At 41.4% G+C, this 13,438-nt stretch overlaps 1 protein-coding gene across 13 annotated transcripts in view; it reads left to right on the top strand.

The window, feature by feature from the left end:
• Positions 1-13,438, top strand: part of DTNB (dystrobrevin beta) — a 247,434-nt gene that overhangs the window by 216,576 nt on the left and 17,420 nt on the right. For 10 of the 13 annotated variants that reach the window (XM_076000601.1, XM_076000603.1, XM_012788139.3 and 7 more), the window contains one exon: positions 2,549-2,569. The exons of the other annotated variants lie outside the window; for them this stretch is intronic. In XM_076000601.1, coding sequence (XP_075856716.1) covers positions 2,549-2,569 — 21 coding nt within the window. The remainder of the gene's footprint in view (positions 1-2,548; positions 2,570-13,438) is intronic. 13 annotated transcript variants of the gene reach the window in all.

The raw sequence follows: 13,438 nt of genomic DNA, 5'->3' as shown, positions 1-13,438 counted from the left end.
AATTGCAGTGATTTCATGTCTGCACAGTCACCAAATGTGCAAGCATGAAACATTGCTTTCTGCAGTTTCTCTATTGAACCAAAGTAGTGTCTCTTAATACCAAACCTGGGGAAACAGTGAAAACAGGGAGATGTCTGAGAAACAGTGCTAAGAAATTACATACTGGTCTTTTGACCTCAGATACAATTTCAGCCTGTTAGCATTGCCCTGTCCCTCCCCAACCATCTCAATTTCCATGTCAACACTTAGTACCAGCAATAAAACACATTGTTAAATTGTTTTATAACTCTGCTAGGGCTGTTTGCCTTGCCTAGCGAATGTAAGAGAAGCATCCTGCCCCATAGTCTGGCTAGGAAGAGTAGATCACCTCCGAACTGTAAAACTCTTACCCCTTCTGACTGAGCTGTTTGTGCCAGGTACAAAAGCAGAAGGGCTCTGACTCCTTGAGGCTGCCTGAGCCAATGCACAGGGCCCTCTGCCTGGATTCCTGTGAGTTTAGCTTTGGTCAGGCATCCAGCAGCTGGCTTTGATTATGAATAGCACCTTCCTATGCTGAGTTGGAGTCTCCTCAAGAGATTTCTTGGTGCACATTTAATTTCTGGTCCATGTCTCTCCCTTGTAGGAATAACCCTCTCCCTTTTGTAATCCCTTTGGTTTACTGAGATCATTCTTGCCATTGCACCCAGATCTGCAGACTGTGAGAGCAGGGAGCACTTAACCATTCCAAAGACTTCCCAGACACGTGTTTCCAATTTAAATAGAACCATTTAATAGAACCAGCTTTTAGATTTATATACTGGGCCAAAGAGCTGAGGCTCCCTGACCATGGTTACCCATGTTGAGGCACAGAGTGGCCAAGGAGCAAAGGACAGGGGAGAGAGAAACTCAAAAGTGTTTATCTCATCTTTATGCTTTTTTCTACAATGGCTAGTGATGCGTTCATTTGTGTGTCATATGCATTCCAAAAAATTCATACATAGAAATAATTGACTTCTATTAAAATTCCAGGCCGGGCGCGGTGGCTCACGCCTGTAATCCTAGCACTCTGGGAGGCCGAGGCGGGCGGATTGCTCAAGGTCAGGAGTTCAAAACCAGCCTGAGCGAGACCCCGTCTCTACCATAAAAATAGAAAGAAATTAATTGGCCAACTAATATATATATATATATATATATATATTAAAAAAATCAGCCGGGCATGGTGGCTTGTGCCTGTAGTCCCAGCTACTCGGGAGGCTGAGGCAGGAGGATCGCTTAAGCCCAGGAGTTTGAGGTTGCTGTGAGCTAGGCTGACGCCACGGCACTCACTCTAGCCTAGGCAAGAAAGCGAGACTCTGTCTCAAAAAAATAAATAAATAAATAAATAAATAAAATTCCAAAGATGTTTTCCTGCTATTAAAAAAACATTCAGGCGGGACGCGGTGGCTCACGCCTGTAATCCTAGCACTCTGGGAGGCCAAGGCGGGAGGATTGGTCGAAGTCAGGAGTTCGAAACCAGCCTGAGCAAGAGCGAGATCCCGTCTCTACTAAAAATAGAAAGAAATTAATTGGCCAACTAAAAATATATAGAATATATTTATATATATATATATAAAATATATAGGCGGTCAACTGATATTAATAATGAGCAAGTGCCTGCTCTATGTACCATCACTGTAAGGTTCTAAAAGACAGAGACCATTTCTTTTTGTTTCCCATGCCTTATGCATAAGAAGTACTAAATAAACCCGTGTTTAATTGATGAAAAACTTTGGTCAAGAATTCTTTCTTGAAAGGCCTTTTAGGGTCCTGATGCAGTTCCCTGTTTATTGGGGGAGGTGGAAAACAATGACAAAACAGCCAGAAAGCAAGTGGAGGTGGGTGCAGTTCCAACACATTTAGTTGGGGAAGTGGACTAAATAAAAAAAGAAACTGTGGTCAGGGGAAATTGCTAGCTGGGAAAGTTTTAGAGCAATGGTTCTTAAACTTGTATGCATCAGTATCAGCTGAAAGGTTGGTCACATGGCTGTGTCCCACCCCTAGAGCTTCCATTTGGTAAGTCTGGGGTGAGGCACAAAGTTTGTACCTCTGGCAAGTTCCCAGGTGGTGCTGATGGTGCTGGTCAGTGTTCCACACTTTGAGAACCACTCACCTAGACAAATGTACCTAAATACATGTGAATATTGTGAATGACAAAATAGAATGCTTATTAGAATTTTAAGTCATGATTGAACTTCCTCTTTTGGTTTGCCCTAAATAGTTATGTGATCTTAAGCAGGTCAGGCACTCTAGGCCTCTTTTGTCTATAAATAAGAAAGTTGGACTGGATGGTTTGTAAGGTTCTTTCCTTCCAATTCAAGAAGTTAGCATTGAATTAATTGAGTGGGCTGAGGCTTGCCATTTTCTTTGTCCTGCTGATGCTCCTGTGGTAGACAGGGCCTTTGACCTCCAAACTTATGGGCCTGGCCTGGTTTGCCCAGGTCTTCTGTCATTTCTTCCCAGTGTTTGTGGTGATGAGCATTAATTTCTCTCCTTTTTTCCTCTGCCTTTTTTTCATCCTCAACACCTGTAGGAGGAAGAACAAAAGCAGGCAGTAAGTGAACTTCAGAATTTTCCTCTGTGCTAGTGCTTCTTCTGCATGTTCTTCTTTTCTTCCTATAAATGTTACATACTTTCTCGTCTCCTACCTGCACAACATTGTCTCTTAAGAATTGGTTATGTGCAAAACCCTCAGTAGTTCTCTCCATGGTGTTGTACAGTGGCCTAAAAGTTCAAGTCATGTTTACACAGTAGAGCATGTTCTTACTTAAAACCAGAGCTTGTTGGATTTTTTTTTAAAGTACACATCTGCTGTGTTTAAGTATGCATGATTAGCTAGGCTACCATTGCATTTTCCTACTCTCTGTTGTTTTGTGTCTAAAGGACTTTAATTGCTTGAAACAGCTTTTGGGGTGGTGGGGGTGACCTCATGAATGAATGAATGTGCATGAAAATGAGTAGTTGTTTTGATAACTTTAGATGCCCTGCAGTCTTGAATAGGCCTCTGAGTGTTCTGGCTCCACTGGCCTTCATAACACAATTACTGATGACAACAGAGAGACTGACTACCCTTTAAGTGACTTTCTGTTCAGAGCCTACTGCAGAAGGAACTCAGGTTTTTCTGAGCTGTATGACTATTGCATGATGTTTGGGGAAGGTTTATATTTGTTTTTATTTTTTCTGATAGCCACTGACCCACACAAGAAAATCAATTGTGGGCCTATCCACAATAGTAAAATCATATGTTTGTATAACATAGTAAGATTTCAAAGTATACATTTTTTTTACACAAGCTAAAGTTGAGTTTTAGTTTACCTCAGTGGGTTTTTTTTTCAAGACAGAAATATAAAATTAATTACAAAATTTTACCCACTTTTTTAAAACACAAATTTACCCATGTTTTAGATTAAGACTAGGCATGTAAAACATTATACTTACTATTTCCAGTTAGGAGAGCAGTGGGATCCTAGAGCAAAGGGGAGAAGAAAGGAAAGAAAGAGGTAAGGAAGGGGTGGTAGGGAGGGAACAGACTGTGAAAAAGGGGCAAAGAAGACAGGCATGGCCTCGAGACAGGGTGACAAGTCAGCAATCTCAAGGACTTCCATGAAACAGAAGTTTGTTTGGTTTTGCTTTTTTCTTCATTCACAGTTTATTGCTTCCATCTATGACACTTCCACATCAATAGATACATTTATTATATATGAGCCAAGCAGAAGAACAGGATGGAAAGTCAAGCTCAGCAATTAAATGCTTCCTCCAGGAAGTGACATGAATCACTTCCACTCCATTTCATTGGCCAGAGCAAGTCACATGATCACACTTTATTTAAAGGGCCCCAGGAAGTATAAACCTCCAGTTTGTTCAGAAGTACAGAGAAGCAAATGTTGGTAAGGCCTCCTACAAGTAGGGTAATGCATGGGACTGTGTTGACGAGAAAGGAAAGAGACCATTTATCTCTCCTGCTCCCTTCTCCCACTCGTTTCGCTGGCCATCTCATCCCCTTGTTATTCAGGTTCCCCTTCCTCCTGATCTAAGGCATCACCTCAGCTGCAGCTGCAGACCACCTGGGTTCCCCCTCTCTTCATCCCTGTGTGCCCCAGACATGCACTTTACAGCCACAGCCACTTGCTGGGAACTTACTGCCAACAGTCTGCCCAGGCTAGCATGGCATCTCTTGATCTCTCTCTGAACGTGCCGGCTCAAAGTGAAGCATGAATTGGCAACAACCTACACCTAACTTGAGAACTTTCTTTCAAAAGAGGGCAGACATGGATATTTATTTTAATGGTATTCATAATTATTTTAATGGATATTTTATTTTAATGGTCTTCTAGGAGACAATTCAGTTTTTAAATTTTTATGGATTACCATGTAATCCAACACATAGTAATTGCCACCACTGTGATATTATTTTCCAGGTCAATTTTAAGCTAACCTTGAGCAGACAGAGGATTAAATAACATGTTAGTTTCAGTGAGCTTTCCTGATGTGAGGTCATCATCCCCTTGAAGCTGGCAAAATGAGCGACTAGGCTGCTGAAGCCTGCCTCTAACAAACCACCATGTGCCTATCTTGGAAATTCTGCATGGCCCAGATCCTGACTCATGTCCTAGTCCTCACAGTCTCATAGGACTATTCATAGCATGAATTGGTACAAATTGTTTTTTCATCGGCTTTTCCCATCATGGTATAAGTTTAAAAATGCTGCTCTGTTGATTTAGCTAGAAATATACTTCTATCCATTTCACAGGTTAAAACTGGACCCACCTAGGCTCAGCTCTGAGGCTCAAATTTGGACTGAATGACTTTATGTAATTCAACATTTTTCTTTTTTGAGACAGAGTCTCACTCTGTTGCCCGGGCTAGAGTGCCATGACATCAGCCTAGCTCACAGCAACCTCAAACTCCTAGGCTCAAGCAATCAATTCTACTGCCTCAGCCTCCCAAGTAGCTGGGACTACAGGCATGCCCCACCATGCCCAGCTAATTTTTTCTATATATTTTTAGTTGGCCAATTAATTTCTTTCTATTTTTAGTAGAGATGGCGTCTCATTCTTGCTCAGGCTGGTTTCGAACTCCTGACCTTGAGCGATCCTCCCGCCTCAGCCTCCCGGAGTGCTAGGATTATAGGCATGAGCCACCGTGCCTGGCCTAATTCAACATTTTTAACATATACAGCTGAAAAAACTAAAAGCTTTAGAACTAGAACTTCTGTGTAATCCATATCATTACTAGTGCAGACAGAAAGGTAAGAGTATTTAACACAGAGCTATGATGTAACCCTTCCTTCCAAGTTCTTGTTGGAGTAGTTTAATTTCTTTCCTATCAAAATGTATTACCCTAAATGGGTAATAAAATAATTGTAAAATACTTTTGAAATGTATTCATTATACTAGATATTCAATTTATTATTATAGATATGCTTCCCAAAACTGGCTCCATAAATCCACTATAGAGAACTTTTCATATTATCCACCTTCTTGCTTCTTTCCTCTTTAGGGATTTACTATTAACTACTACTGGGATCTCTTCTCACCCATAGAACACTTCTAACACCAACTGTGTGGGTTTTTTACACCAAGCAATTCAATTCTCTACAGACACCAGCTGGGTGCCCTACAGTTTAATTTAATTCAGACAATACCTGGAGGTAGCGCAGATTCCACAGGTTAAGGGCTCAGTCCCACAAGACTGCCCCCCACTTCAGAATTGCAAGTCTGTCTGACTTGGCTGTAAATCAGAGGTTCTCACAACTCTTTCCTCGGGTCCAATAATTTGCTATAACATCTCATAGAATTCAGAGAAACATTTTACTTACTATTACTGTTTTATTATAAAGGATATTGTAAAAGGTACAAATGAACAGCCAAATAAAGAAGTATATAGGGCAAGTTCTAGAAGGATCCCAAGCATAGGAGCTTCAGTTCCTATGAAGTTGGGGTGCACTACCTCCTGGCACATAGATGTGTTCATGAACCTGGAAGCTCTGTGAAGCCCTCCATTTAAACTTCTTACAGAGGCTCCATTATGTAGGCACCATTGATTAAATCATTGGCTACTGGTGATTAGCTCAATCTACAGCCCCTCTCCCCTCACCAGAAGTCTGGTTGATGGGGCTCAAAGTGTCAACCCTCTAATCATGCTTGGTCTTTCTGGCAGCCAGCCCACATCCTGAAGCTGTCTAAGAGGCCCCAGCCCAACCATCTCACTAGCATACAAAAGACACCATATTACTCTGGAGGCTCCAAAGGTTTTAAAACCTCTTGTTCCAGGAATAGAAGACCAAATAGATATTCGTATCACAGTATCACAGGATTATTTTGGCTTTGGGGGAACTTGAGAGGAATGGGTAATAACTGTCACCTTAAAAGCCTTGGTGCTGCAGTTGTCTTCAGCCCCAGCCACTTTTCCCATGCTTTGAGTGGCATCAGTACCTCAACTGACATTCCTCTGTATTTCTTCTCTCTCTCCTTCCCTTCTCTTTTGTCAGATCTAAGGGTTACAGTGAAGGGCAGAACTGCCTGGCTATTTCAGATAAGACTTCACTTAGTGACTGTTCAACCCACTATTGACTCTGTTATTTAATAGGCTCAAGAATTGGATTGTCTCAATTGAGTCAGGGCTAATCAGGCCCATGGCTGTCATCAAACTGCAATTAAAGGATTTTGTCTGCCTTTCCCACTGTCATATCCCCCCCCAGCCCAGCCTGCCACATGGTAGGTGCTCAATAAATAGTTGCTAAATGAAAACCAGTATTAACCACATTTATAAGATTTTGACTTATAAACTGTATAAATTAATAATTATATTAATTATAGGAGACATAACTAGTTCAAGTACCTGTGGCAGTGATTTTGCTCAAGATAGTCCCATATAATAGGTAGATTCATTCAGGAGATTAAATTATGGCTCAGAAATATCCTTTATAAAAAAGAATCAGAAAATTTTCAGTGTTACCAAAAGAACAGGAACACCAAGCTAATATATTAATATTACTATTAGCTCTATTATTATTTCTATCTAGAGAACAGATACTGATTATGTAGAATAAAATCTGTCTCTTTTTTAACAGTGATAATCTATAAAAGCCAGGTTATCTATACTTATTTGTATCACTTGAAAATATTTTGAACATTGCTCAGTAAAAAACAATGCCTATAGTCAGAAATAACAGTTGTAGGATTCATTCATTAGTGTTACCAAGGGACACACTAGGGTAACAAGAGACTGATTAGGTCCCTACTGGCAATGGTATTTATGACCATTGGTGCACTTAAACTATGGGCTACTCCAGTCTAGATCAAACAATATTCCGAATCCTAGTCTGGAAGGACTTCAGATACACAGTTTCTTTTTTTTTTTTTCCTTCAATGAAAGTGAACAGCACCAAAAATACACAGTTTCCTTCTAGGAACATCTCAGGGTTCCATTTTTCCCTATGACTCAGTATACCATAAAATGTCACTGCTGGATCTTTAATACCAAATGAAATGAGCTATCCAAGGCAAGGGGTTTAGTTTATTCATGAAGGATATGTTTCCTCGAATATTTCTCTGGTTCCTCCTATTAGAAGATAATTACCTTTTATATACAGATCAACATCAGACTTAAAGGCTAACTTTAGAAGGTAAAAGTTATATAAGGACAAGAGGTTCCCACAGGGTGGCCTTGACCCAGCTTAATAGTGGAGTGGTGGTCCAAAAGATAACATAGCTGACACTCTGAAAATAATGGAATTAGAGGAATGTTGGAAAGTCTGCTAAGAAAATATTGCCACACTTGGGACCTCTCATGGGATCTTGCCCTCATGCCCTTTCTGAATTCTAAGACCCAGACATATAGCCCACTACATCTACCCCAGAGAAGTATAGTTTGGGCTGACTCCAGGAAGCCCCCATTTCTGATCACTGTTTCACCAATTATGCCTCAAAGGAAGGACACTCAGTTTTTAGTTGGCCATAATCAGCCCATAAGGGCTGACACAAACCTCATGAATACTAACTTTGTAAGTTTAAGAGAAATTACTTAAAAAAAAAAACAAACCTAGGCAACAACAAATAAAAATCTCCTCTTTGTCTATTAAAGAGATTGTTAGTGACCCTTGATGCTTCGGGGGTCTTGTTCCTCCTGGCTCCCTTAATCTTTGGACACAATCTCCCTGGGAAGGGATTCAGATTCACATGCTTCTGAAATCTTTTGGGCTCTATGGCCCCACTATACTCTGAAATAGAAGCCTAAGTCTACTTTTTCATGAAAGGCAAAGGATTGCCATTCATTTAGTTATCCAGCAGTGTTTTACTACATACGTTCAAGGCAATGAGCTTGGCCTTTTGGAGGATAAAAAGAGAAATCTTACACAAATACTACTCTCAAATAGTCTGAAAGTGATTTAATGGACATGATATCGTAAATGCAGAAACACAAGTTGGGTCAGCGGTATCCTGAGCCTTAGGCACCACTGCTGCCCACCTAAGTTTGCAAACTACAAACTACACGCATGTCTGCTGTGATATGAGGATCTCTGTTCTGTACTGTATGACTCTCCCACAGACCTCCAGCCTGGAAACATGTACATAGACAGACTGTACACATACAGTCCTAGGACATGTACATAGACTCCCTGCCATTGCCGGCTGCTTGCAGATGGCCTTGTGAGAGTCTGCAGGGTGTGTCTTTCATCAGTCTTGGCACCTGTGCCCACTGTAGGGACCTGGCAGTTTTTTATTGGGTTTTGGTTTTGGTTTTTCCAAAAAGAAGAATATCATTACAATATTAAAAATAGAGTTTTTGTTATTATGATTCAGTATAGAGTTTATTCAAGCCCAAAGCTTGAGGATGGCCATCCAGGAGTATAGATTCAAGTTGCCCTGAATAAACACTCTGACTAGCTGCTGTTACAAGTAGGTTTTTAAAGGAAGAGAAGAGGCAGTTTCTAAGTTGTTTTTCAAGAATTTACATTAAAATAACATAAGCTATTGATTGTCTATACATTGTTCTCTGTATCACAAATTCCAGGGACATCAAGATAATGGGTGAGGCAGTTAGTCTGGAACAAAAAAAATGACTTTAAACAATTGCACCTGGGCATGGGAGGGGGACCATAACTGAAGTCTTATACTCACATCTCTTTGGGCCTGACAAATTTTACATACCTCACATAGCTCAGACTGCTCTGAGCTCATTTTCTTTTCTCCCCCTTTTCCATCAAGATCTTTGGAGGAAAGCATCGAAGGGGAATTCAAATACTTTGGGCTCCTTTTATGTTCAGGAGCTTAGTCTCACATTGCTACAAAGACTCATTCTTAGATGGTCCTGTCTCACATTGGGGGAGGGGAGGATAGGTATTTGTTTTTCACTCCCCCCAAACTCCTTGAACACCTACAAGGAGTTACAGTCTGAGGATACAAGGGGAAATAGCTTTGGGGGCTATGCGGTACCCCTAATATTTTCCATTACTCTTGTCAGTAGCAAGCTGAGAGATTTCCTCACCTACATTTTTATTTCCCTCCCACACTATATGTCTGTGTTTTCCTCTCCTGACTAGAATGCAGACAGCAAGTGAAAACCATACTCCAGGGTCTCTAGGAAAACTTTCTTCACACCAAACTGGAGAAATTCTCTTTCTACTGGAAGAACATTGAATTCCTAGGACACACTATCTTCCCTAGAATGCTACAGTCTGAATCTCAGCAAAGCATTAACAAAAAAGAATAAGTGAAAGAAAACTTCTAGGTTTGGCCAGGAAAATGATGGGTGTCTGACAAATGAAATGGGGAGATGATCTGGGTTAGGAAGAGGACTTTGACCTGATTTGGGACATACTATTACATGGAATAGCCAGGCAGTCAAGAAAAAGGTCTACTAGGTATTTGGAGATCTACAACTGAAATTGCAGTGGACAAACAAGGCTAGCAATATAGATTTAGAAGCCTTCAACATAAAATTAAGGTTGCAACCATAAACAGGAGGCTTAGGGAAAACCCATCATAGACAAAAAGAAGAAAAAGGATTCAGTAAGAACAGGCAGGAGGAGAAGGATTGTGGGCTCTGTCAAAAGCCCAGAAAGTTGCAAGAAGAAATTCCTGGAATTTGACAATTAGGAAGTTATCAGCAACTTTAGGAAGAAATTTTTCAGTAGAACAGTAGAGTTCACACAGCAATGAAAAATGGGCTCCGTCCTGTCCAACTCTTTAGCACTTTCCAATGATGACCTCACCTCCGTGAAGCAAGATCTAAATCTTAGATCTGCTTTAGTGCACTACATGTGAATGGATTGCCCTTCTCACTAATTGAGCTTTGTTGGCTAAACCTCATTTCTTTTCCATCTGAACGGGCACATAACATCAGTCTCCTCATCTGTAAACTTCCAGCAACACAATTCTTTGACCCTTTTGTCACTAATACCAATGAGTATATTGGGGGAAGGCTATAAACCAAGAAGGGTCTACAGAAATCCAGTTGAGTTGATTTCATCGGCTTCTCCTTTTGTGACTTTGAAACCCTCTGGCTCTCACTTCATTGTCTGGGCTCTCGTTCAATAACTCTTTCCCCAGGGTTTATTTGCACCAGCCTCCCACCTGCCACTTTTCCAGACAAAAGAAAACACCCACAAAAACATCAGCTGCTTTCCTGATGCCCTTCTCTGGCTCATCGCTGTGGTTCTTGGCCATGTCTCTTGCAAGAGGACAGGATTCCCTAACACTCTTCTCTCTGTTTCTGTAACACTTCACTTTGAGAGGGTCTGTAGGTATGTCCTCTAATCATGAGGCTGTACCAGTCTCTAGGGTAACAGGTTTTATAGCTGAACCACAGGCTGGTTCTGATGTACCATATTAAGGATAATGCTATGGTATGGAGCATCCTGGCCTACAGTCCTTAATTGAAGAAAATATCTGCTTAGTTTCAGCTCAAAGAAGCATGTTTTAAAGGGTACAATAGACTGTTTTACACTCTTTTCCATTTACTGCTAATCATAATTTGGGAGTATGCATTTGAGCTGCAGTACAGATACCCTAATGTTTAAAAAAAAGTAAAAGGAAAGTAAGAGGATGTTTTATGAAATTAGAGGCAATGCAGTTAGGTTCAACTAAAGTGAGTGGTACCTTGAATACGAATCTATGCCAACTCCCCACTGCTCTACCCAGATGGCTAACCATAAACCCTTCAGTGTTTTTGTTATTATGTATTATTAACCTAAATGTATGTAAAATTCAGTATATATTAATTTCTTTCATATAATTTCAACTCCTATTTTTAACCCACCCAGTCCTCAGAAAATCAAGGGAGAACCTGGGAGAGTCTCGGATCTGGGGCTGCCTGGGACATCTCTCAAATGTGCAGAAGATGTGATAATCTATTCCTGGGTCCCTTGAAGGTTTCAACCTAATTGGAGGCTATTAGTTGCCTGCCCTTCTTTCCACAGGCCTGGGCAGACTGCCCTCTGTGGGATCTCTTGACTCTGAATCACCCTCAGCTAGGTTTCTCATCCTTAGCACTAGTGACAGCTGAGGACCAGGTAACTCTCTTTTTTTGTGGGTAGTTGTCCTATTCATTGTAAGATGTTTAGCAGCATCCTTAACCTCTACCCACTAAGTGCCAGTAGTAGCCCCAGCTCAACCCCTAGCAGGTAGAATTTCCCCCTTCTTAACTAGAAGGCCTGCCCTGAGCCTCAAGGACCTTTCTCTGTGATGCTAGGATAAGCCCCCAAGGCATTCTCAAATCCCTTATTCTGAGGTTTGGCTAAGGTATGGATGCAACCCCACACATCCCTCCTGTGTCCATATTTCCTGCTTCTATTGATGTCATTGTTACCACTCCTGTGTTTATGGTAGCGATCTACCAGGCTCTTGCTCTTCCCTCTTAGTTGCCAAAGTCTGGTCAATTTTTTCTCCAAAAGGTTGCTTGTATCTCTCTCCTCCTTTCTAGTCTTATCACAGCTGTCGTTCCAGCTCCCATTATCTGTCGCCTGGTATTGAAAAAGCCTCCTTATTAATAAAAGAGCTCCTAGCTCTTATTTCTCCCTCCCTCCCTCACATTGCTTAGAGCAAGACTCCTGAACACAGACCAGACCTGACCACATTACTCCCCTCTCAGAAACCTTCACTAGCTCCCTCTTGGCATTGCCTATAGCAAGGGTCAGCAAGCTTTTTCTTTTTCTTTTTTTTTTTTTTTTTTTTTTTGAGACAGAGTCTCACTTTGTTGCCCGGGCTAGAGTGAGTGCCATGGCGTCAGCCTAGCTCACAGCAACCTCAAACTCCTGGGCTCAAGCAATCCTTCTGTCTCAGCCTCCTGAGTAGCTGGGACTACAGGCATATGCCACCATGCCCTGCTAATTTTCTATTTATTAGTGGCCAATTAATTTCTTTCTATTTATAGTAGAAGTGGGGTCTTGCTCTTGCTCAGGCTGGTTTCTAACTCCTGACCTTGAGCAATCCGCCCGCCTCAGTCTCCCAGAGTGCTAGGATTACAGGTGTGAGCCACTGCACCCGGCCAAGCAAGCTTTTTCTTAAAGGGTTAGATAGTAAATATCTTAGGCTTTGTAGAACAAACTACAGATATTATGTAAGTACTATATAACTGCTTAAAATGTAACCATTTAAATATATAAAAATCATTCTTAGTTCATGAACTAATAAAAAAACAGTGGCAAAAAATAAATTTTTAAAAAACTGATGGAGAGCTAGGTTTGCGGTGGATTGGGCAATTTTCACCTCTGTGGGCCAATTAAATAACTCGGTGGCCATTCATTTAAGACTCTGGCTGACTGTCGCCTACACTCCTCTTTTCCTGCACACACCTCCTGCTCGCCCCATAGTCCAGCCTCACCACCACTTCCTACCCCCAGACGCAGCCTTCTCTTATGCTTGGTGCCTTTGTTCATGCTTTTTCCTCACCGGTTGCCCTCCCAAGCCTCTTCTGCCTATTGCAGTTGTATCCCTCAAGATCCTCTCAGCTGCTGCCTCTTTTATGGACCCTTACCCTGTCCCATAACATCAGCTAAACCTTCTTGTGTCTAGGCTGCCCTTCCTTTGTTCCTCTGCTATGGCACTTGTTGCATCCCTTCTCATATTCTAGTTGCATGCGTGCCTGATTTCCTCAAAAGGCTCTAGGCCTGTTGATAGTGGAGACTTTGCTTCATCTATGCAACCCCCCCCCAGCATCTTTCAAGATAGAAGAATGGCAGGTGTCACTCTATTAAGCGAAGTGCGTGGAGCATTTCATGTTCATCCTCACCAACCTGTCTGGTAGCTACTGTTAAACCCATTTTACATATGAAGAATCTCAGGTGCAGAGAGGTTAGGTAAGATGCCCAAAATCACACAGCTAGTAATTGGCAGCTGGAATCCAAACTTGGTCCATATAACTGCAAAGCCGGGACTCTAACCACCATGCTGGATATAATAGGGACTTATTAATAACAAAG

This window comes from Microcebus murinus, chromosome 3 (genome assembly GCF_040939455.1).
Source record: "Microcebus murinus isolate Inina chromosome 3, M.murinus_Inina_mat1.0, whole genome shotgun sequence".
Taxonomy (NCBI): Eukaryota; Metazoa; Chordata; class Mammalia; order Primates; family Cheirogaleidae; genus Microcebus; species Microcebus murinus.
This window is presented reverse-complemented; position numbering and strand designations above follow the sequence as displayed.